The following is a 25,231-nucleotide window of genomic DNA, read 5'->3' as shown; positions in this document are numbered from 1 at the left end:
GCTGACTGGCCACGGGGTCCATTCCGCTGCTCCAGACTGTGGGAAGCAGTCAGACAGCGTTAGCATGAAAACGTACCCGGCGAGGATTGGCCCACTGGTCTGTTGCAGCAGCCAGTTTCCAGAAGGATTACCCAGCGCGTTCCGCCCTCCTCGGAGGGAGTTGATGCGCATGCAGCGTGTAATAGCAAAACCAAAAGCAGATCCTGTAAAGTAGGCCAAAGGCTGTTGACTGCAGGAATCGAAAGAGTCCTTTTGCTCCTATCAATTCACACCCCTCATCTTCCTAATTATTACAGGATACACACACTGGGCGTGTCCACTTAGGAGAATCAGGAGACCTTCCTTTGCTCACTAACTGGTGCCATTGAGACATCTCCCTCTTGTACCTAGATAGTGATCAGCTTAGAACTGTTCATCCCCATAAAACTCTGCCCCTCCTTTCAAGTGATGTTTTCAAGTGGCAGTGCTCCAGCCTAGCAGCACGTCCAGGGTTGGGGTATGCGTCAGTTCAACTCCCTCCTACCTTGGTCTTAATTCCAAATGGAAGGGGATTGTGGCCTTTGGAAGATCATTAGTGGTTGAGTTCTCCCAGGGGATTGCTGTTTCTTATGGGGTGAACAATGGTCCTGCTTTGTAAGAGTTAATCTTTAGCATATTTGATACTAGGGCCCTATTGTGTCTCCAAACACTAGAACAGCAGTTTTATTAGCACACCATTGTTGGGATTGAACTGGAGTTCCTGAATCACCCTATTTTTATGAGAGTTGAATTCTTTGCCCCTTGGTTATGGTGTAGCCCGTTAAAGCAGTGAGTTAGCACGTGAACCTTAGAGAAGATCGTTAGTAGGCTTATTATATTTGCCATGTGGACATTTCTCCTGCCCAAAATCTCCTGTTTAAAAAAAAAAAAAAAATCAATTGCTTGCATGAGTCGACTGTAAGAAGCGGTTCACCCCGGGAAGGTGGAATCTGAAACAAGTCTGAGAAATGCCCCTTGCTAGGAATGAGAGAGTCACTGCTTTCCTTGTCTCTTTACAGGCAATATTTTACATCCGAGTTTTACATGAATTCCATCAGCAGACAGCCTTTCACAGAGCCGAACTATGCATCCGTAGGCCTCGCTGACTTCTTACCAAAAAATGGTGATTTTCCTCAGGTAGGTGCATAATTTGTTATGCCCACCTGTCTTTGGGCAAAATGGATCTCTTACAGGTTTGGGGAGTCTGAAAAGGCGGAGGGTCAGACTGAGGGCAAGGCCTTGCCCGTGTGTTAACTGACCAGTTTGGTCTGCATGTTTTTTGGAATTCTCTGATGCTGTGGGAGTATTTCATTGGCGTGGTGGCTGCGCATCGGTGATGCAAGTTACATGTTGGTAAATTGAAGTGACACACGTGCCAAAGGGAGTGCGTGCGCACAGAGATGTAAGTTAAAGAAGGCTCCCACTAACTCAACTGTACTGTCACTTAATCTCCTCTGAGCTAGGCTCTTCGGGGTTTCATCTCGTGTGTTGCATGTGCTGTTACCTCGCGACTTAGTAGGTCAGGCTCATGAACGGTGAGGTTTTATAGGGACAGAGCTTCTCTGTGAGGTGCAGCTCTCAGAACTTGTAATTCAAGGCCCTCTTGTTCCCCTGTGGAATGTGCTCTCCTCGGAGGCCTAGGTGTATGGGAGCTGATAGGAAAAGCTCCAGCCCTCCTGATTGGGTTGGCACCTCCAGGGAGCGACAGACTGACTCAACTGCCAAGGCACTCCCCGGTGTGAAGTGAGCTCCCCAGGAAGGTGTTGGAATGTTAGACTGGCCTCTGGCTGTGTTTGTGGAAAGTCGGTCAGGCGGGATTTGGGAACGACTTAGCCTGTGAAAGAGCTGACTTCTGAGAAATGACAAACCGGCAGAACCCTTCCCAGGAGCCCAGAGGTGTCTGGCTTGCATGCGTTCTTGGGCTCTGCGGGGGCCCCCTGCGCAAAACCACATGGAGCGGCCCAGCTGGCCTACCAAGGGAAAGGCCCAGTTGAAGTTAGTTCCGGAGCCTGGTCCCATCTCCAGACTGAGCGAGGCTGCCAGTCACCCCGGGCAGTCCGCACTGCGCCGAATGTCGTGCAACTTGCCCACCAGAATGGAGATGGCACTGGCCCCTTTCTCACTCCGATGAAATCCTGGGAGAAGTGCCGCCAAAGGAAACCTGTGAAGATGGAACCTAGTGCTGCTGCTGCCGCCAGTGTCACTCTGCCTCCTTAAACAGCCCTGTGGCCCGGAGCAGTAGCAGAATTTCAGCAGCACTGGGAATAGCAAATGCCGTGGCTGTACAGCCAGTACGGGAGGAAACGGAGCAGTTTGTACGCCCAAGTAGCTGGGATTTCCAAGCTGAGACCAAGTCAAATCCAGGAGAGCAAGTCCGATACTATGAGTGGATTAAAACTCCCACCCTGACTCGTTTTGACCATTATTCACCCTTGTAGCTGTGCAGGTATGGCGGAGGGGGGCTTTTGGTCCACTCTTGTAGTCCTGTGTTCACTCTGGTTTTGCATTCACTGGTTTCTTTGTTGTGCTTTGTGAGCCCTACTGTGGTGTGGGTGAGGATGTGGGCGTGGTGCCCGGTGGGGGATGGGATCTCTGGGGGAGAATTCCTGAGGGGGGGCAGGTGGGGAACGGCCTGACACCTGAGCTAGGTGGAGGATTGTCATGTGACACTGTGCCTGGGAATCTGAGCAAAGCAGGAGGCGGGCGGCCTGGGGGCTGTGAGCAGTTGCTGGGAGTGAGAGTTAGTGGGGGGGGGGGGAGAAGGGAGTCTAGCTGGCCTGTGGGGTTGGGGCAGGGACCTGGAGCTGGGGCTCTGAGCCCCCCTTTCCCTAAGGTGGACTGTGCTGAATGCTCCTGGTTCCTGTAACAAGAAGTCTGCCCTACGCCGTGTCCCTTCTGTTCTACCTGCTGCCTGAGAGTCCCATCTGGCTGCGGAGGGGGGCACAGGGCCCGGGGACCCCCCACATGCCGTGACAGCAGGATAGAATAAGGGGACTCTGGCCTACAGCTTGAGTGTAAACTGGTTGCTCGTGGGAGTCTGGAATTTCTCCAACACCCCCAGCATTGCATGTTTGGTTAGATAACGTTATTGGCACTTTGTCCAGAGAGGGCCGTGGCCTGAGAGAGCCACTGGTCTGTGGCATGGAAATGCCGTGTCCTTAGAACTCTCCCCTCCTTCAGACATGAAGGCCTGTATTCGCAAAAGTGACATGGGTGGATGACTTGAGGCCTTGTTAGTGGAGGGAAGTGCTGAGCAGTTTCTAAGAACCAGGTCCCTTTAAGTTACCTCAGCTGAAACACCTACAATTACTGGTCACTTCTGAAACTGGGACTGAGTTGAATTTAAAACCATTTTGAGCAGTGTGTATGGTCACGAAGAAGCCAATTTACTGGCAGAATCAAGTAAGGACAGGATCTGTCTGCATCTGTGTATCTCATGCTGGTCATGCTTTGGCAAATTGAAGAGTCCTATTTTAGCAGTACCCCATCATGCTGCCATGTACTGCTTTTGAATGTCTTTTTTTCCCAGCTGCATGTGAATGCCACAATAAATGTATGAACAAGAAGCTATCTCCTTTGATAATCAGCCTTTTTCTCCTGCATGATTCATTGAGGGACATTTCGGCTGCGTGCTGTGTAGTGAATTTCAATGTCACGAACATTGGAGCATGACCGTGAACGAGTAGAGTCGGAAGAGTTGGTTGGTTATAAAGGAGAGATCATCTGCTCACAAAGGAGTGTGTCAGAAAAGCACATCAGAGCTGCAAAGAGCAAACCCGACACACTTCTCAACTCTCCTGCTCGGGAGAATATGGAGACGTTGTGAACGCGGGTGCACGTGTTGGGCTCTCTACAGCTGAGCTTCTGTTTCTAGTGGGTCTTTAAAGATCTACTGTGACCCACCTGTGGACTCTGGCTTTTGGAGCCTTGGGCCTTGCTGGCATTAGGATTGGAGACATGTCTCTGTAGTAGACCTGGTGTGACAGCAGATACCCGTCCCGCTGCTGTAGGAGCCAGTGTGCACCAGTGCCCTTTACCTCTGCTTCAAGTAAAGACAAACCGCACCAGGGCAGATCACATTCTATAGAGGATTTGCCCGTTTGTGTCCTAGAGCCAGCTCCCCACGAGCAGGACTGGCTCCGGGGAGCCACCTCCCTCCCATGCTGCTGCCTCTGTTGGAAGCTGCAGCACCGGAGGTGGGGCAGGGAGGCTGCCGCGAAGCCTGCAGTGACTATAAATGGGGCCCACCCCCGGTGCAGACAAAGGTGGATAAATAAAGGAACCCGTATAGCAATAGACTAGCCTGTTTTGCAGGCCTCCATGTTAGTGAGTCAGTCAGTAGGACTTGGCATAGGCATGGCTGATGTGGATTTGCTGCTGGGGTCAGTGGGAAGTGGGCTTAACTATTCAATGTATTTATTTTAGAGGTTTAAGGGGTTGATGAGTTTCCTTCCTCTGCTACCTCATGGAAATAGAGATCAGCCAGCTTGGCAAGAAGCTTCTTTGGAGAATCTCTGCTAAAGGGTTAAGCTGCCATAAATGCTGGAGTGTTTAGATTAGCTGCTGACGCAGGGGATGAGCATGGAAAGGCGAAAAGAACCCTTTTCGGTTTTTTTAAAGGCCTGCACTGCAGACAGAGTATGACTCATCCTGTTGAGAGGCCTTTCCGCTGGGCCTGGCTTTTTGCCCGACACCAGAGAGGATTCTGTGCAAAGGTGATGGTTCTCCGAGTCCTGCCCGTGGCACAGCGCACGCTTTGGGCCACCCTGTGGTGTAGCACCGGAACTTTGGGCCGGGGGACGACTTTGGCTTGAGCCAGTGGAGCTCAAGGAGAATCACAAAAGTGCTTGAACTCTGGCAGGGTGGGGAGGAAGGAAGCGTCTGTGTGAAGATCTGACCAGAACCATTCGATGCAATGAACCTGGCGGAGTCTCTCCCTGGCTGTCCCACTGGGCAAAGCCAGAGCGTGACCATGAAGGCTACCGGAAGGGGTCATGGTTGTGTTTGTCTGAGTGCCAGCTTGGGGAGCACCGTGAGGGGGAGCAGGCATGCAGAGAGCCTGGATGTAAAGGGGTCAGGGAAATACTGCTGCCCGAATCTCCTGCCTAAAAGGGGCATAAGGGGTGCAGTAGCCTCAGCCAGAGAAGCCTGCCTCCACTGAGAAACTGGGCAGAAAGCCCAGCAAGTGGGTACAGCGGACAAACCAAGCGACACATCCATCTCTTGTGTTCGATAGCTAGTGCTGCCTCAACTTCACAGACGTGCAGTATGGTGCCAAGAGGTCCCAGTCAGGCTCTGGGGCAGTCCAGACACCACGGTCTGTCTCCCTGAGCTCATCCACAGGTGTGACTGCAGCTTGGAGAGAGCTCCACTGTGGCTTTACCCACACCGGCATGGCTAAAATAGCCTTGTAGTGCCACAGGGCAGGCTGGCTGTAGGGGCCTTGTGAACCTACTTGTGTTGAAGCAGCCCTTCCCCCTCATCTCGATGCCTGTTGTAGCCATGCAAGCACAGAGAGCGCTAGTGCGGGGGTGTCTCCAAGCAGCAGCCACACCTCCGGTTGCAGGGCAGACCTACCCGAAGATGCCCCGCCTGTAGCAGGCTGGAAAGCAGCCAGGTCCTTTTGCCTCTTTCTCTCCTGCCTATTTGTTTGTTTGTGCCCCCGTTTCCTCTTTCCCAGTCCGTGCATGCTGGCCTGCAAGTCAAGGGAACACGCTCCCCTTTCTTCTTGCCCTAAAGGCGTTTGGGCATTCTGGGCCATGAGTGGAAGGGCAGGAGACTCCTGCCTTGCTTGCTGCTCTTGAGAAACGGACTCCTGGGACGCTGCCTGTTCCATTCAGCGTCGTCTGTGCCTGTGACCAGTAGTTCCCAGTGCCTGTTTCGTTTCGTGTCACGCTGCGTTACCCTGTTGTTTCTTCAGTTGAAAGAGCCGCTTGGGCTGGCGTCTCCGCTCTTTGTCTTTTGCTTGAAAATACAGAACCTATTTTTCTTAAACAGTGCTTAACGCTTGCGTCCAAATCTCAGCCGTGTTGCGCATTGGCTGGAGAGCTGGTTTACTGTTGTTTTTATTGAGCACGGTCGGGATGCTCTGAGGTTTGAAGATGAAGTTCATGGGACCTGTCTCCGGGACCTTCCAGTTGATTTAAACGGATAATAGACACACAGCATTCTGGGTGTCCAGAGCAGTGGGAGAGGACCGCAGGCGCGGCTCCATCTCAGTGGGCTGCAAGTTTGTTGTAACCAAGACGGTCTCCTGGGATAGGGTAGTTTTGCCCTAGAATTTACATGTGCCGGTTGAACCATAGCTGCGCTGTGATTGGCTGCAGAGGGAGCGTGTGGCGCTCACACTCAATGTTGTGTGCAATCAGCATGCACCTGGCTTCACCTGCCCTGGCTTTACATGTGTCACTTTAGTAATTTCAGTAGGAAAAAAAAGACGTGGACAGAAGCCGGCGGTATCTGGCCACCCTGTGTGTGGGCAATAGTGAACAAAATGTCTCATGGACCACGCACAGAATCCCGATGGGCTGCAGTGTGCCTGCCGTTGGTCTACTCTAGAAGGTGATCCTGTCTCTAAGCTGTAGAGATACTTGTGTGTGCACGCGCATGTGTGTGTGTTCTGAACATGCTACGCTAGTCCTGCTTTGCTGGAGTCTTGTTGGCAGATTTGATAGGTTTGGGTAATAAAGGTTTATTCTAAAGGTATTACACCTCCTCGCAGCCAAACCCAGCAAGGTTTCCCCTCGGTTCCCCTCTTACTGGGTGCGACAAAGGGTAGTTAATTAGCATGGATTCTGCTGATGCCACGCCAGCCTCCTGTGAAACCCCGCTTGCTGCTTCTCTCAGCCAATCCTGTTGATCACAGGGTGGTTGGGTGATGTCTTGTTTTGGAATGATGGTTTTTCGGGTGAGATGAGGGTGCAGGGGGATGGCACTGGAGTAGTCTGTGGTTTTTCTTGCAGTCAGTTTTGTGACACTGCATTTTAATTGTCAGGAAACCCAGAGTGTTTTGGTGGGTGCATTTTAGATTAAATCAAAAGAACCAGATTCCTTTAACCTACACTGGAGTCTATGCTGTGCCTCTCAGACTCTTTTTTTATTTTACTTCTCTAAATGATCTTGGCTTCTTTTGAAGAGCAAACAGTGGTCATTCTGACGTCCCCGCTTGAAGTTGTCTTTGTAATTCATTCCCTTTCATTTTGGGCGTTGAGATGGTGTGCTGCAAACCTCGTACTGCTGCATGCTCGTCAGTGCCCGAGGAGATCTGTCTCAAGGTTGTTAGTTGATTTCAGTTTTTTAATTTTTATAAGTTGTTTGTCATCTGTCCCTGAAGACACATACCTCTCTACTGAATCTAATATTTACACGCAGCCCACCCTCTTGCTCCAATAATGCTCCATATAAGAGCAGGAAGTCATGGGCTACTCAGGCATAAAATGCCTCGCTGGTTAATAAATGAGCCTATTTATCCGTCCTCCTTTCTCCCATGACTCTCCCGTGCTGCTCTGTTGCTCTGCAGGCAAGCACTACTGCAGAGGACTTCCTGAAGATTCCAGTAGACTGCATGAAGCCAGTGAGGTCCCCGTTTGCACAGCCGGAGGTTGTGTTATGAGCAGTGTTGAACAAGACCTCTTGTTCCAGGGTATAATTGTGACAGATCAGTGCCTAAGAAAGCAGTGCTGTTGGGCTGATAATATGCAGTGCACCATAATGCTGACTGATGCTCCCAGCATGGGCTCTTCGATATCTCTGCCAGTATTCCTCGATCTTTGGCCCTCTCCAGAGCAGGCAGCCTGTTGACGCCGTCCTGGGTCAGCAGCCAAGGGCTTGCAGAGCCGTGTTACTGTACGGGGCAGTGTCCAGGAATGCTGCAAGGCTGACTCTGAGCGTTCGGCACATGCTTTGCTCTTGGCACTGCGTGGCTGTTACACTGTATGAGAAATTCTCAGTCGTGATCGGAGTTGGTTTCCATGAACATGTGTAGACAGATCCCATCTGCTCCCAAAGAGCCAATGGATTTGACTCAGCTGTTCCTTGAACCATCCTAGGGTCATTTGAGTAGGGCCTTAGCAGACTTCTCCCTTTGCAAGCGTGTTGAAGGGTGGGTTTGTGTCCCGTGAGTGTGAGATGAAAACTGTGTGTGTGTGTGTGTGTGTGTGTGTGTGCACGACTTCTTCCTGCAGTTGCAAAGTGTGTGTGTGTGGGGGGGGGTGACTTCTCTTGCACCGCAGTGCGGGTCTCTGAGCAGTAGGTCATTGACTGCCGGCGCTGGCATTAGCCGTCAATATTAACAGAGTGTGATATTAACAGAGTGTGTTCTCTCTGCCCAAGAAATGAAACTTGCCTGTTGAGGGGAGATTCTACCTGTGACTGACACATCTTTCCAGGTGACTACATAGGAAAGTCCCTGGCTTTACCACGTTCAGATGTGGTGATGGGCATGGTGTTGAAATCTCATTAGATCTAACCCTGTAATAACCATACCAGCAAGTTAGTGACCCTGAAGGGCGAGCGTGATTAGCTCACTGCAGGCTTTTGTTTCACAATATCCATTGGCTTGTGAGGGGCCAGAAGCGGGGGCCAACAGTGTGAGTGTACGAGAGGGATTGTCTTCTCGTCACACGTCTAGACTGGAGAGCCACGTATGCCTGTGACTCTCGGGTACCTTGACTTCCCTCAGTCCGATCCCAAATACGGCCTTGCGGAAAGCCTGCAAGGGCCTTGGCAAAAAGAGACCTAAATATGCCGCTGTGGGCAGACGGGACAGTGGGCGAGAGAGACCTTTGGTCTGACCTCACCTGGCCGTTCTGATGCTTTCCCATTGACGGGTTTGACGGGGCGATGTGTGGGCCTGCGTGTGCACTGCCAAGCTCCCGTTTGCTAGCAAGCTGGTGAGCTGCACACTGTGACGGACCAGGCCGGGGCTGGGCACAGCTGAGGGCGTCTGCTCTGGGCAAATTGCTCAAACTTGGGGCTCCTTACAGCCCCAGACTGGAGACCTTCCCAAATAGGTCACAAACCAGTTGCACAGAGCGCTTCCGCTGCCAATCTGGCCAGCCAGAAGCCTCACAAGCAAAACCCCTCTGACACCCCAGCTTTTCCTGTGGCCCAGTCAGCCCCGGGCCTAACACAGGAGAGGGATTATAGAACTCAATCCCACCTACCCCGTACGGGTTCTTCCAGTCCCAAGAAACCAGCCACAGTTCCCAGGCCAATTTACACTCTGGATCTTACTCACAAGACCTTGCTGAGCCAATCCTTCAGAATCTACAATCTAAAGGTTTATTACTAAAGGAAAGAAAAACATGAGAGTGAGGTTAAGGAGAATACATGACATGCATCGAATCTCCCAGTTCTCAATACAGGCTCTTAGCAGAGATGTTATAAACTGCTGTCTTAAAAGTCTCTGGTGTACATCAGATGCCAGGATGGGTCCACAATTCTTTCCAACTTGTTGTTCCCTGCAAGGCTGCATCTGGAATCAGGAGCTAAACTGAAGACAAGATGGAGGGTGCTACGTGGCGCTTACATACCTCTCCTGGCATCTTCCTGGCCAGAGCAGGTCACTGCAGGTCACATGGTCCTTGTGTCCCAAGTCAGCAACCATTATCCTGACTGGCTTGCAGGTCTCCAGACATTCCTCCGGTGTGTGACTGGCATTTAGAGATCTGTTGTCTCTGGAGTGTCGCTAATTAGCATAGCTACTGGCTGAACGTTCTTTGCCCATTGCTCTGCCTCAGACAGAGAACCTTCCAGTATCGACATGGATATCATACAAGTACATGAATAGCACATACAGAATCAGTAGAACAGAAGCTCTTATGGCCCCCTTTGTACCAACTTTTGGGACAACCCCCCCCCCCCCCCCCCCCCCACGGATGCAGCAGTGACCTGTCTGATCCTCTTAAAATCCAGTAACGTGACATACCCGCAGGAATGTAATGAGCCATTCTGGGTAAACACAGGGTTGTGACGTGGCCCTGGGCTGTGTTACATCTCCAGGTAGCTTGTCTGGCTAAAGGGTTTCCCAGGAATGCCTGGGCTGTCGATAATGGATTTGCGAGGTTTAAGGCGTAAACAGCTAGTGACCCTGGAGAGGTATTCACGCAGCGAACCCTCTCTCCTGGCTGCCCCTGGAGCTGACAGACACTCACAGCCTGCGGATCTGTCCGTGGCTCGGGCAGAGGAAGGTTGAGCCTGCGGATCTGTCCGTGGCTCGGGCGGAGGAAGGTTGAGCCTGCGGATCTGTCCGTGGCTCGGGCGGAGGAAGGTTGAGCCTGCGGATCTGTCCGTGGCTCGGGGGAAGGAAGGTTGAGCCTGCGGATCTGTCCGTGGCTCGGGTGGAGGAAGGTTGAGCCTGCGGATCTGTCCGTGGCTCGGGCGGAGGAAGGTTGAGCCTGCGGATCTGTCCGTGGCTCGGGGGAAGGAAGGTTGAGCCTGCGGATCTGTCCGTGGCTCGGGTGGAGGAAGGTTGAGCCTGCGGATCTGTCCGTGGCTCGGGCGGAGGAAGGTTGAGCCTGCGGATCTGTCCGTGGCTCGGGTGGAGGAAGGTTGAGCCTGCGGATCTGTCCGTGGCTCGGGCGGAGGAAGGTTGAGCCTGCGGATCTGTCCGTGGCTCGGGGGAAGGAAGGTTGAGCCTGCGGATCTGTCCGTGGCTCGGGCGGAGGAAGGTTGAGCCTGCGGATCTGTCCGTGGCTCGGGCGGAGGAAGGTTGAGCCTGCGGATCTGTCCGTGGCTCGGGCGGTGGAAAGTTGTTCTTTCAACCTTGGCACTTGCCTCCTCGCTTGTTCTGCTAGGGCCCAGGCCTGACCTTCAGCGCAGGCTGCAGAATCTGGTTTGCCAGAAGAGGTGGGCAGATCCTCTGGGATTTGTGTGTTCCATCAGGGACGTTGTCACGGTAGCTTGGCTGATATCCGGATTAGAGAGGATCCACCAAGAACTGTGGTCTGGCATCCACGGGACTAGAGCACTGAAGGGGGAAAGCCGGGTGCCCTGCGCACTCCCCCCAGCTCCGCTCCCTTCTGCTGACGCCAGAGCAGAGCCCCGCGGCGGCACAGGGGCTGACATTGACCTCCCCTGGCCCAGCGAAGTCCCTGGGAGACGCTTCCCCTTGCGTGCTCGGAATAATTCTTAGTGAACGTGAAACTTAAATCCATTTCCTAGCCAAAAGGCCGGGATCCGTTGGCTGCAGTGGGACTCATCCTTGCTGCTCTGCTGGTATTCTCCGCCACGTGGGCTTACGTAAGGGAAGGAAAATAGTCCCATGAGGCTGTTTTAGGGGCCTGAGAACATCCCTGGGGCTTGGGAAGGCAAGTGCGGAGGGACGTCTTGGAGCCTGCGGCTGATCAGCTCCATGCGGCGGGGGTGGAACGGGGAGTCGTCCCTTCCTAGCGACGGGAAGTGTGGAGCAGGTTCCGAAGAGCCATCCATCCCTCTTTTGCTGGGGAACGGGCTGTGAGGCCACATTTCCATTGTGGTTTGGGGAGAGAAGAAAAGTGAAAAGGAAGTTTGGATCCTAGAGGGTTACAAGTTTCTCTGGGCATTGGGCAGTTGTGTGGACTTGGCAAGTGCCTGGTATAAGAGAAATGGGTCTCTGGTTTGGGCCTGCCAGCTTCACGGCTGCATTTCAGAGCATTGGGGAGTGACCTTCGGCACGTTTTCTCCGAGGATCTCAGAGCTATGCAGTACAATAGCCGGGGAGGCTGGGAAACATGCTGCTCCCCCCCCCCCCCCCCCCCCCCCAGAAGTCAAGAGACTAATCCAGGGTCACACTGAGTCGGGCTTTAAACTGAAAGTGTGGCCACGGCCCCAGCATGGGGGGAGAGCTCAGCCCTGTGAAGGCCAGCGCAGACTCCGCCGCCGTGGCAAAGACGGGAATGGAGCCTGGAGTACCTGATGCTTAAGCTAGCTGACAGGCCTCCAAATGAAAGTGCAAGCAGGGAATCCTGGTAGAGCCGCTGCGTTCCTAGCAGGGTCCCTCGGGGTCGGTGCCCGGCCCGGTACGGTGCAGCGTTTTTATCAGTGACGTGGACAAGCACTTCAGAACCACCCTGACCAGATTTGCAGATGATGCCGGTTGGGGGGGTGGTTTGCCCAAGCAAGCACAGTGCATTGCAGTTCAGCCAGCGAACACGGGGCCTGCTTACAGGGCAGGGGAGTCCGTCCCCTCCAAGGAAAGATTTGGTGGCTGTGGTGGATAATGAGCTGGCCGCGAGCTCCCAGTGTGCTGCTGGGGCTCGGAAGGCTGGTATGACTTTGGATGCAGAAGCGTCCACTGAGGGTGCTCCGGGGCTGGAGCACCTACGGAAAGTTAGCAGGTGCTCCCCCCCACCTGCCGGCTGCGCTGCCGATCAATTCCCCCACTTCCCCATGCCTCCCGCCTGCTGCACTCGGCTGTTTTGCAGAGAGCAGGCGGCTCGGGGAGGTTCTAGGACAGGGCTCGCTCAGGGGAGAAGGACGTGGAAGTGGTGGGGTGGGCACTTAGGGGGCAGAGTGAGGGTGGGGCCCATGGCAGAGCTGAGACGTATGTACAGGAATATAAAGTAGCAGAAGCGAACAATATCTTTGCATGGACCACTCCCGCAATCCTGTGTCCCGGCCTAGTGCTCATGCTCTTTGAGGGCGAATGTTGCAGAATTGGAGCGTGTTCAGAGGCGAACCACCGGGATGATTAATGGATTGGAGAATAGGCCATTCCGGTGAGACTCGGAGCACAAACCGGAGGTTTGATCCCAATCCGCGCATGCCTGCAGAGAGAGCAGGCATCGGATCAAGGGCCCTTCAGCTTAGCAGACAGAGGCCTGGCAAGATCCAGTGGCCGGGTGCTGAAGCTCGACCAATTCAGACTGGAGATAAGGGGCCAGCTTTTTGCCAGGAGGGCAGTTTGCCATTGGCATACCTCACAGGGACTGGTGAGTTGCCCATTCCTGGAAAGGTACACGCTTGTAACTGAGCAGAAGTCTCCAGCTGGCCATTGGCTTAATAGGGGTGTAAAATCCCCGTTAATCATTCAGACGCTAGGTTGGGTTAAAGGTTTAACTGGTTAACCAGCTCAGCGGGATCCTGGCAGGGGACCACTCCGGCCTGACTGGAGCAGCTCCCAGCCCACGGGTCTCCTACCTCCCAGCCCCCATAGGCTCCTGATGCACAACCCCTGCCGGAGAAGACTCTGCTTGTGGCAAGCCAGGCTCTCCGCACACTGAGAGCAGCCCCTGCTTGCGGGGTGCCTGGGTCCGCCATGGATAGAGGTTGCCTGAGCGCCAGCTGGGCTCCCCGGGGGGGCTCCCATGGCAGGCAGGGAGCTGCTCCAGCCCCCACTGGTTAACCTTTCACACCCCTCGCCCTAATACAAAGGTGTGGCTTTGAAGCATCTTAATTTAAACGAAAGCAGCACAGAAATCTTTCTTGCAAGTCAAATTGTGGTAAAACTTTTCCTTGAGTTTTTAGCAGTTGACTGGGCTGTAGTTGCTGCTGGGGAGGGGCGTTTGTCTCGGCTGCCGCCTGTGTGCTTCAGATGCAAAGGAGGGGTGTGGCTGACCACACAGGGTGTAACGCTGAGATCCTGCTGTACTGAAAGGCGGTGCTGACCGCCCTCGTTCTCCTGCAGGGTAATGCCATGGCTGTGATAAGTGCTGTCCTGGGTACCCTTGCAGTGGCTGCCTGTTGCCATTATAAACGGCTCATTTTGGGAGGCTGAAACTGACACTTGTGCCTGGATTTAGAGCTCTCATATCCAAACGTATTTAATTAATCAAATATATTTTAGAGCACCATGTGTGGCCAAAACTGGTCTGCTCTGCTCCTTAGCCTAGCACATCGCTAAAAAAACCTTTTGGCATGCCCAGCAGCCTCGGTGCAGTAGATTTTCATAGAGCTACAGGTCGGATTTGGGTTCCTTTGGCTCCGGTACGTAACTAGACATCCCTCTGCGCACCAGGACACGAGAAGCGGGTTGGGGAAAATGCAACCCATGGTGGAGTGGCTGGAAATGTGTGTGGGGCAGCTTGGTTTCACTAGGGTGTGGCAGACCCCTGGGAAGGGGCAAAACTACCACGGCAGGGAAATCCTTGTTAAACAACAATGCAGTTAACAGCAGCCCAGGTCTGCAGTGTGTGGAGAAGGGCTCTGAAGAACTGGAGTCAAAGTGAAAGTGAACCCAAGTGGTTAATCTTTGATAGCTTGTGGGAGGTGTATCTTTGATTTAAGCTCCTAAAATGATAGCAGATAAGAGCAGGTCCGCCCACAGGGAAGGGGCACGGGGCAAGTGTGCCAGGGCCTGGCAGTTCAAAAGGGCAGTGGAGGCCGGAGTCCTAGCCCATGTGGCTTGTTCTAGAGCCCTGGGGGGCATGCTGTGGCTGGGGCTCACAGGCTGGGGGTGGGGAGAGGATGGCCCCGGTCTCGTCCCGCCCATCCAAGGCCCCGCCCCTTCTGGCAGCGCAGAGCCGGTCCCCTCCCCCACACCTGGCCCAGGAGCCTGGTGATTTTGTTGGGCCCCGTACGAGAGAGACCCCTTCCTGGGGAAATGGCAGAGACCTTGGAGAATCAGTTGTTGAAAGCACAGCACTGAGTGGCTTTCAGCACCCGCCGTTGGCTCAGTCTGCTCAGTGCCATTGCCTGTCATTGGGAGGCCACTGCCACAAGGCGCTGTCCGGACACGTCCCTTCGAGATTAGGGTTCCCAGGGCACAGAACTCGGCGGTCAGGCCACGCTGTCCATAACTGGCACGTGCTGGAGGTGTCCGGGAGGGGGGCGGGTTCTCTCGGAGGCGGGAGCCTGCACAGCGCGCACCTGCCGCGGGAGAAGCATTTCTACCCGAGGGGCGAGCTGGACTTAGCCTCCGAGACACAGCCGTGGCCGCCCTTTGGAAAGTTGTTTCCATGAGTCGTCTACTTGCACGATGTGCAGGGCTGCTGACGGGCACATGACAGCAACTCCTGGGACCAAAATGCAGTTTGTCCTGAAATCCCTGCACTAAGCGAGTGCACTAAGCGAGTACAGTAAACGTCCGATAATCCGGCACCTTTAGGACCCAGGGGGTGCCGGATTATCAGATATGCTGGGGGCTATGAGGGGGGCTATGAGGGGTCTGGGGTAGGGTGAGGGGGATGCCACCCCAGACCCCTCATAGCCCCCCCCTTCCAATAGTCCGGCTCTGTCCCAGGCGTCCCCGATTGAGCCGCTGCTGGTCAGTTTCAGCAGTGGGCGAATTGGGGATGCCTGCGGCAGAGCAGCTGTGGTGCTGCTGGGTTGGTCCAGTAGCGCCGCTCCTCAGCGCTGCGGGACCAACCCAGCAGCACCCCAGCTGCTCTGTACCAGGCGTCCCCGAGTCAGCTGCTGCTGCAAATGATCAGCGGCTGACTCCGGGAAGCCCAGGGCAGAGCAGCTCTGCCCCGGGCTTCCCAGAATCAGCCACTGGTCAGTTTCAGCAGTGGCTGAATAGGGGCACCTGGAGCAGAGCAGCTGGGGTGCTGCTGGGTTGGTCCCATAGCGCCGCCCCTCGATGCTGCGGGACCAACCCAGCAGCACTCTGGCTGCTCTGCTCTAAGCGTCCCCAAGAGCAGCTGGGGTGGTGCCGGGTTGGTCCCGCAGCCCCGAGGGGCAGCGCTACTGGACCAACCTGGCAGCACCCCAGCTGCTCGGCCCCTGGCTTCTGTGATTCAGCTGCTGGTCAGTTTCAGCAGCGGCTGAATCGGGGAAGCCGGGCGCAGAGCAGCTCCAATTGTCTGGCTGCCCCGAGCACTTCTGGGTTCCTGATGGTGCCGGACCAACAGGAGTGCTGGAGCATTGGATGCCGGACTAAAGGAGTTTTACTGTACTCAGAACAGGCCTATTCTGGGCTATTTTTGCCTGTTCTTAATGCGTCTCTGTTACAGCCTGCAGCTCATCCCAGAGCAGTTCATCAGTGTTAATTTTGAAGGAGAATGGTGCCTCCCTCTCAGCGTGCTCCAGCAAAGCCTGCAATGGCAAGAACAGGACAATTGCTCAGATGGTAGATCAGACGCGAAACACCAGAATTAGAGAGCACAGACCCTTGAATTCCTCTGCTCAGGAGAGGCTGACGCTACTCCCTCCCGGAACTATCCATAGGAAGCCTGTACATCCTGAAAGGGAAACTAAAGGCCTCCCCAAACACAATGAATTTTTGTGGACAAGTGTGCTTGATCTAGGGATAGACGGCCTGTGAAGTCCAACACCCACAGCTAACTTGGTATGGAGCTAGGGGGTGAACCACAGCTAAAAACTGCAAGTACAAAACCATATTCTGAACCTGCACTTGATCCGATCGTACAATCAGTCTAAACCCACCAGACGGGTCCAACCCCCCCTCACGACTTCTGCTGAAAATGCTGTTTTAAGACAGTAACAGGATTCTCCCATCTCCCCCCTTCCTGGACTTGGGGAGGGGACCGGTCAGGCTGGACTATAAACTGTGCCCCCAGGCCTTCCATTTAGTTTCAGGATGCTGAACAGTTCCTGATTTCTAATATGACAAAGTGGGTGGCGTTAGGTCTTCAGTCGTTCATGCAGCCGCGTGAGTAGGCAGGAGGCATCGCTAGGGCCCTACCAAATTTACGGATGTGAAAAATGTGTCATGAACTGTGAAATCTGGGTGCCCCCCACCCACCCCGTGAAATTGGGTATTGTGCTTTTACACTGTTACGGCTCACAGGTGGTGCCCACAATCAGCCCAGCCATCCCGGGCAGGACCCCCCCCGCTCCAGTGCGGCAGCCCCTTCTCGGGGAGCCCCCTCCGGTACAGTGGCAGAGACACGGCCCTTTCTCATGGAGTCCACTCCAGTGCAGTGACCCTCTCTTGTGGGGCCACTCTCACCGGGGGGGGGGGTCTGCCCCTCTGCCTCCGGGACAGCGCCTCTCAGGGTCTTCAGCCGCCTGCCTCCGCCGTGAGCCCCTTCAGGGGTCACCTCCCTCTGGATCTCTGGGGCCTCCACTCCCGGAGGGATTAGAGCAACTCAGCCAGCACAAAACAGCTTTGAATGCAGCAAAGGGTCCCTCAGGCCAGTCGGCCTGGGCCCTCAGCCCCACGTCAGCCTCCCCTGCAGCCAGCTGAGTCCTGTCTGCTCTGCTTTCTGTCCCAAACAGCCCCACAGTCTCTCAGCAGAGCCTCCAATACCCCCAGCAACAGCCCCTCCCCAGCCATTGTGTGTCTCTAGGTAACAGCGTTGCCTGGGCCCCTCTTCTCCGCCTCCCCTCTCCTCGGTCCAATGTTCTCCCCTCACTGGGACCAGCTGGGCCAGTTGCTGGGGTCTTCCCGCTGTAGCCTACTGTCTGTCTCTGGCCATAACCAGCTGTGTCCTCTGAGTGGGGTCAGCTGGTCACCAGGGCACTCGTCCCCAGGACTCCAGTTCTGGGCTGTTCTCTGAAACAACAAACTCCCTCTGCCCTTGTCACATTAAACCAGTAACATCCGGGCATTGAGTGCCCCCTCTGAACTGCCAAAGCTCCCCACTTCTTCACCACTGTACTTCACAGATGTCACAGGGGAGGACAGTGTTTCTCCAGTTAGGGATCCTGACTGAAAAGGGACTTGCAGAGGGGGTTGCAAGGTTATTTTAGGGGCATTACAGTGTTGCCACCTCTATTGCTTACTTTGGCACTGCTGCCTTAAGAGCTGGGTGGCCAGAGAGTGGAGGCTGCTGACTGAGGGCCCAGCTCTGCAGGCTGCAGCACAGAAGTATGTGTGGTAACATGTAACTTACCATCCTTACTTCTGTGCTGCTGCTGGTTCTGCCTTCAGAGCTGGGCTCCCAGCCAGCAGCCACAGCTCTTAAGGCAGCGTCGCTGTCAGCAGCAGCACAGAAGTAAGAGTAGCAGTACCACAACCCCCTTCCCACCCTCCACAACCCTTTGGGTAAGGAACCCCACAATTACAACACTGTGAAATGTCAGGTTTAAATAGCTGGAATCATGAAATGTACAGTTTCAAATAGCCTATAACGGTGCAATTGACCGAAACGGACTGTATTTCGTAATGCCATATGTAACCCTGACAAGTCTGGGAAAAGCTCTTTCTCTTGGAGGTGGGATTTATGCTGTTCGTGAGAACTGGCTGTAAATTCATAGCGATGATTCAGAGGCTCTCACTGTCATTAGGACATATCAAAACATTAGCTAGAGTGAAACTGAAATGCAAGGTGGAGGTCAGTATTCTTCGTGAAGGAACACACCAGTCCACGACCATATCTGCACCAGAGAGATGGTGCCTACTAATATTTCCTGTGTCAAGCATGAAGGACTCCACAATTCCAACTGCTGAATCGTGCTGCTGTTGGAAAGAGAGGACAATCGGCTGCTGATTGGCTGGGCGTGGGAGAAGGGGTTGGGAGTGGGGGAAAGAAAGAGCCCGTGTTTTATGATGAGTGATTTGTAATAGCGTTGTAAAGATGCAATTACAGTCTTTGCCTGAAGTGATTTTGATGCAGTTTGTGGTACGTGTGGGGCTCTTGACCGCATGTTAATCAGAAACAGGCCTTTTCCCATCCACTTTCCACCTCTTGCACTTTCCTGTTGAAATTGCCTTTTTGATACCCAAGGAAAAGGTTAACCGCTGGCGCAGGAAATACTAATTGAAGTGCAGCTTTGCATGTGGCGGAGCTGGGGCGATTTGAAAGAAATCAATGGTCGAGGTATTCAATTGTAGGGAAGACTTGCTTCTGGGTGAAATAAAGAGCTTCCTGGAATAAGAAACCACCTGGAATTTCCTATTGCTCTTCAGGAGTTATCGGTCCACTGGGGATACAGATGTTAAAATCAATTTGAAGACACTTAACTGCCTCTATTGCCTTGCAAGCATTTCCCTACCATGTTGCTCTACCTGCCCGTGGCCATACTGTTGCATTGAGACCGGTTTGGGCACGGTTTAATCAGAGTCACTGCAGATAGCTCGAGTTTACTTAGGCCCCGACGTGATAAGAACAGTTTCAGTTGTCGTAAGGCCTCTTCTTACTGGTCCTAGTGAATGGGAGGGAATTGTCCACGTTTTCACAGAACCGCCACATCTCCTGCATGTGCAGCCACACCTGCCTTGCTGCTAAATCTTGTTGCTGTCTGTGCATTCTGGGAAAATCTGGCCAACTCCCCCTGGGTGCCTCAGCGTGGCTGTAGAGTGCCCGGGACAACACCGTGGGATGCTCTGCCAGGCCGCGGGCTGTGACCAAGCAGAATCGTCTAAGCTCCCTAGGTATGACCATGCCTCGGTCTCTGCGCCTGATAAACCTGGCACCCTGGAAACACAGCTCTAGGCCAGTACAGGCAGCTTGAAGGGGTCGCACCAGGTTTGGCTGCCTTAACCCTTAACTACGTAGTATAGGCTGAGCCCAGCCAGGTCAGTATTTGGTTCCAAACACAAGCAAACCCCACAGCACAGACACTGAGGGCCCTGTCAGAGGTTCAGGGCAACTGCACCTGTTTCCCCCTCTGCAGTCCACCAGCAGCACCCCGTCCGGCTCCCAGCGGTCACTGCTCTTGACTGGAGACCCTGGTCAGAAGGGAGCGAACGTGGGGTTGTACGGTTTCATTGTGCTGTCCTCAGAAGCCAGTGCCGGAGCCTGGCTTTCTCCCCGAGCGCCATGCCCAGCATGTAACGTACCGCGCCGTTCCTTTAAGCAAGCGCATGTGTTCTCAAGGGAAGCATTGGAGAGAAGATCTTCAATCCATAGAACCACCTACGTGCATGCTAAAGTGTTTAGCAAGGTCACCTTCAGCACCAGTCTGCGGCTCTGGTAGGTTTTAGTCCTTCCAAGCCTACATCTGGCTTTTCCCCCTGGTTAGCAATTCACTTGTCCAGTACCAGAAACCAGGTCAACCATTTGTTTCTATCGCTCAGGCCTTTGATTCCGGCCTTCTGTAATGAGCAATCGGTGCACAAGCTTCAAAGGGCTGTGGTTTTGCATAACTGGGGTTGGGTAATTTGCATTTCCCTCTCCCTAGGGATTCCCCAGGAAATTCAGTGAACACTCATTGGACTTTGGGATCTATCCGTATCTGCCTCCTCTCCCCAGCCCACAGCAGTACGTTAGCTGTCATGCAGTAAGGGATGTCGAGGGTATCACAGGGATCTTTTCCTCTTTGCTAAGCTGTGAGCGGGTGCTCAAGTCCGTCCCTGTTCAGTGCTTTGCTGAGGTGGGCGAAAGATGCTCAGGTTTAAGCCTAATCCTGCATCAGCAGGAGTTTTGCCTTTGGCTTCAGTGGAGGTGAAGCAGGCTCAGGAAGAGTTTGGCGAGACTTTCTTACCTACGAAGTAACACACGTGCCAGATTGGCCTTCTGCAGCCGGCTGGAGCGGCCGTGAGCCCGGAAGGAGCGGCCAGTACCCAGTGAAAAAGAAATTGGATCAAACTTCAGCTGCTTGTGTGGCTGCTCGTGGTTGAGCCGCCTCCATTCCAGAGCGTTGCCGCTGCCTGGGGTTTTAATCTGGTTCAGTGGTGAGAGGAGCCAGTGCAGGGTGCCTGCGAGCACCCGCCCCTGGTGCCGGCTCAGATGTGGACCATGTTGAAGCCCTGCGGCGGCGGCACTCGAACGTCACTTCCCTGTTTGCTCCCCGCCGCCAGCAGCGCTGCTGAACCCTCCCGACAGGGCCAACGGTGCAGGAGCAAAAGGGGCAGCTGGCCTGAGGCTCTCAGCCACCACTGCGGCAGTGGCCGGAGCCCTGGTGAGAGCGTGAACCATGAAGGGGTGGCTGGAGGAGTCTGCTCCCCAGCCCTGCCCCTGCTGGGACCCAGAGCCACCCTTCGCCCCACCACACCCCCTCCTCTCAGCCAGGATCCCAGCCTCCCCGGGCTGCGTAGCGGTGAGTCCCAGTGTGTACCCCACCCTGGTTTAGCTAAACTGTGGCGTAAGCACAGTGTCCCACAGAGGCAAGGCAGAGACTCCACAAACAGGGAACAGACAATCAGGAAGTTTTCCATTAAAATCCATTCCTGGAACCCTCTCAGAAGTTCTCAGCAAACTCGTTTAAGTTTTACGTTTCTCCTCCTCCCTCAGCCTTTGCTACAGTCGAATTGGGAAACCCCTGTGCAGAGCCAGTAGTCTCCGCTGTAGTAGAACTTAACGGGGATTGGGCAATATTTTTAAATAGCTACTTTAATGCGAAGCAGAACTGGCCTGAGTCACTGTTCATCTGAGTCTCCCTGCCTCCAGCCAGGCTTTCTTGACAGACGTGTAGCTTGCCACACCAGCGGCTCTCCTGTTCCGCGGGGCTAGATGGACTGTCCTGAGCGGCAGGTGGCTTTCGGGAGAGGTCTCTCGGCCTCAAGTTCTCCACATTGAACCCCCGCGGCGGCGCCCACTGCCCCACGCTCACCCGTGAGAAGCAGAGCCCCGTGGCAAGGGGAGCAAAGCAGTTCTGTTTGCCCTGCGGCTGCTGGGGATTGTGGGGCCTGCTGCCGACGCCGGCCCTCAGCCCCGCTTGTCTCCTGTGGCGCATTGCTCAGGGGAAGGCGAGGAGGTGGGAGGGGGCGGAACAAGAGTACGAAGAAACAGGGAGAGATGGGGCCTGAAGTTGTCCTAGCCCTTCCCTGGGCTAGGAGGGTGTCACAGGGCAAGTGGCCCCCGCGCCCCCTTCCCCAGTCGCTTCTGCTGGTGCAAGCACTTTTACTCTTCAAAGCAGCTGTGGCTTTGACACCCAGGCCTGCCAAAAATGAAGCCAGCTCCTTGCTCTGATCTTGGGCAGTGAGAGAGATGTGAGGGACCCAGGAAAACAGGGCTGGATGTACAGAGCCTGCTGTCCCATCAGTGTACCCCTGGAAAACAACACTGGGGAGAAGACCTGAGCTGCTTGAATCTTGGCCCTGCTTTCCCCTTAGCTGGCGCTGGATCATTGCTGGAGGCAAACGGGGACCTGCTTTGTTCCCTTCTCTGGTCAGGTAGCCACTTCGGATATGATGCTGCCTCTGTTCAGGAGATGATGGGCTAGATTTGCAAAGGGATTTAGGCACCTAAAGATTCACTTAGGCACCTTAAGGGATTTAAGGCCCCGTGGGAGTTGAGGTACCAAGTTGTTTACGTGACTTGGAAAATCTGTCTAGGTGCTTAAACACATCTCTAGGCTCCAAACTCCCTGGGAAAACCTGGCTCTCTGCCTTGTCCATGCAGGAGAGAGCTTAGCTGCCTCCTCTCCCTGTCTGCAGCTTCTCTGCTTTTATTTGATTTTTGGTCATACGACAACTTGTTTGCTAAAAACCCAGCAGATGACAGCGAATGTGTCTGCCTATCTCATGTAGCCATCAGGCGGCTGCTGTTCTTGAAATATGGAAGTGGGCCAGACACACACAGGTGTTCGAGCGATGGAAGGATGATATTAGTTGAACTGAAAGTGTGAGCAGTGGACATGGCTTTAGATCCTGTGTTTGCTGGAAAGTAGTGGGTGTCGCGAATATTGGTAGCAACAGCAGCTACCACGGGTGCTCAGAGCAGTTTGTGCCCTCATGAATCAGTGATGCGCAAGTGGATGAATTGTTACATCGCTTCACCTGGAGGCTAGGGAAACGGCAGAGATTGTTGTTCCCCTTTGGGTTATAGTATCCCGGGGGTGGGAGAGGGGGATACTGAAATATTAGTCAGTCGCATTAGGAATCCTGATAATTATTTAAACAAGTCTCACTTCATTGTGATGCCAAACCTGCGAGGCTTAGTCAGCCTCCTTTGTCCAAGCAAAAGACAGGACTATGGAGCCCTTTAAAGACTAACAAGATGGTTTATTCGATGATGAGTTTTCGTGGGCCAGACCCACTTCCTCAGATCAAGTAGTGGAAGAAAATAGTCACAGCCATAGATACCAAAGGATACAATTTAAAAAAATGAACACACATGAAAAGGACAAATCACATTTCAGAACAGAACGGGGATGGGGGGGAAGGTGAATGTCTGTGGGCTAATATCAGACTAACATGGCTACATTTCTATTACTATCCTTTGTCCACTGAGAGTTCAAAACAGGAAGTAGCCTACCTGCTTTTCGAGGGGTGTGTAAGTAGCAGATCGTTGGTGGCCTGTAGTGTCACTTACCAGTGGTTTTAATCCAGGGCACTTGGCAAGTCAGTTACTGGCAGCAAGTCTCTAGCAATTAAGACTCTTTTTTTAGATATATTTGCTCTATCTCTGTAGCAGCATCTCACACCTATTCCAAGCTCTGGGCCTCTCCGGGGGATTTAAAGATACAGTTGAATGACCCAGGACCAGTGGCATACCAGCTGCCTTTCTCTATCCAAAAGCAGCTACGTACAAAAACCACATTCTTCAGCTTCCCCTCAGCACCCTGTATTCCTATCCAGCTCCCACTCTTTTTGTTCGCGGAAGAGTGAAATCCAGGCAGATGCGTCCTCCTTTATGCTGAGAAACTTGGAGGGGAATTGAGAGAGCATCTTCCTTCTGCTTCACAAGAGTGGCCACTGCTTACGCGACCCTTACTCTTCTTTTCCTTGTCATCCACGCAGTGCACAGTCAACCTGTGGAACTCCTTGCCAGAAGATGTTGTGAAGACTGGGACTTTAGCAAGGTTCAAAAAAGAACTAGATACGTTCATAGAAGACAGGTCCTTTGAGGCTTGTTAGCCAGGAGGAGTAGGGGTAGTGTCCCTAGCTTCTGTTTGTCAGAGGCCGGAGAGGGATCACTTGATGGTTCCCTGTTCTGTTCACTCCCTCTGGGGCACCTGGCATTGGCTGCTGTTGGCAGACAGGACACTGGGCTAGACGGACCTTTGGTCTGACCCAGTCTGGCTGTTCTCATCCACTCTTCTGCCTGAGACGGCAGCCAGCGATCTGGTGCCACAGCGCACTAAAAGACACTTGCCTTTCCTGCCTAGGTAACGGGGGGAAGTATTCCAGGCCAGGCGTTTTGCACAATGGTGCTCAAATCTCTAATCTAGCTGCAATTCTAATGCGCCTTCCACCATGGCACTTATTACACAGTTAGACCCAGACCACAGACCTTTCGAGGCGCTGTCTCAAGTGGAGGTCCTAGAAGTGCTTTTCCAGGCTTGCAGTGTTGTGCCTCTCTGGGGATGCGCCTGCAGAAATGTCTCGGCCTGAAGCACGGGTTTCACGAGGCTGTGGCTCATTGGGATCTCCTGTGGCAGAGGATCCTCCGTGGAAAAGAATCTCTTGTATGCCTCGTGCCCTCCCACTCCTCCAAATCCTTCGCAGAGACCAGTCTCTGGTGTGCCGCGGGCACGTCCCCTCTTCCACGGGCCCCCGGGTTGTTTGCCAGTCTCTCAGTCCAGGAGCCCCTCCTTCCAGCCACCCTCTCGCTCTGTGGCTAGCTGCTTTTGTGCGACGCGCCGTTCAGTGCGTTGGGCTTTCCCGGTAGCCCCTCTTGTGCCCAGTGTTAATGCAGAACCCGGTCAGGTGTTTCTTCCCCCCTTTGCCAGGCATCTCTGAACTTGCCCGTCCTGCCCAGGAAAAGCCGGAAGTGCCATTTCAGTCCGAGGCAGCTTGGGAAGTGTCCTGCAGGGATGGGAAAGGGGAGGGGATTTCCGTCTGGAATACCGGCCACTAGCTTTAGCGCGCATGCGGAGGTAACAGCGTGTCAGCCAGGTAACTAGGACGCCTTTGCCAGTGCAGCTGGTTAGGAGCCGTCAGTCGAGAGCTGCACAGCTAATGAATGCGTTGTCGCTGCCGGAGCTGTGCCTTTGGCTTTTGACCCACGTGGAATTCAGTTCCCACACAGCGAGCCAGAACAGTAAAGCGGACGCGGGCAAGCTGGAGTTAATCAGGAGCCGACCTCGATTTGGAGGAAGTGAAGTGGTTCCCTCCCACTTTGCCAGGCACTAGAAGTTTGCTCCAGCATTTAATCTGTAATAGTGCAGTTACTAATTTCCCTGGGGAAAAGCGCACAGATGCGTTCCGTTCTGTTCCCCAAAACGGAGCAGATACCTTCCAACGACAGGCTTCTCGTACCACAAAACCTTGCAAGTAACATTTTACTTCTCCTTTTGGCATCTGCCTTCCCTTCGGGGCAGTCTCTTGTTGTAAATCTAGCTTAAATGCCTCCTTCTAGTCCCTTTTCCTTTCTCCGCCCTGCAGTAGAAATGGGCTCTCCCTAGCAGTGATCTCTTTACTTATCCATCAGAGGCAGGAAGCTTGAAATGAAGTGTTTGAAAAGGGAAGGGGTGCATGGGCGTGTGTCAAACCAAACCCATTCAGAGTACACCAGTAACTCCCTTATTTTTGTTGGGGGACTGGCTGGCGAGGAAGGAAGGA

The 25,231-nt window shown here is 53.8% G+C and overlaps 1 protein-coding gene across 5 annotated transcripts in view; it reads left to right on the top strand.

Annotated features, from left to right (window-relative positions):
- SBNO2 (strawberry notch homolog 2) overlaps positions 1-25,231 on the top strand; it is a 121,697-nt gene that overhangs the window by 54,719 nt on the left and 41,747 nt on the right. For 4 of the 5 annotated variants that reach the window (XM_075902659.1, XM_075902658.1, XM_075902660.1 and 1 more), the window contains one exon: positions 1,038-1,155. In XM_075902659.1, coding sequence (XP_075758774.1) covers positions 1,038-1,155 — 118 coding nt within the window. Of the gene's footprint in view, positions 1-1,037; positions 1,156-22,613; positions 24,940-25,231 lie in introns of those variants that run through there. The other variant, XM_075902662.1, reaches the window with a different exon arrangement.

The sequence above is a fragment of the Pelodiscus sinensis genome, chromosome 19 (genome assembly GCF_049634645.1).
Source record: "Pelodiscus sinensis isolate JC-2024 chromosome 19, ASM4963464v1, whole genome shotgun sequence".
Classification (NCBI taxonomy): domain Eukaryota; kingdom Metazoa; phylum Chordata; order Testudines; family Trionychidae; genus Pelodiscus; species Pelodiscus sinensis.
This window is presented reverse-complemented; position numbering and strand designations above follow the sequence as displayed.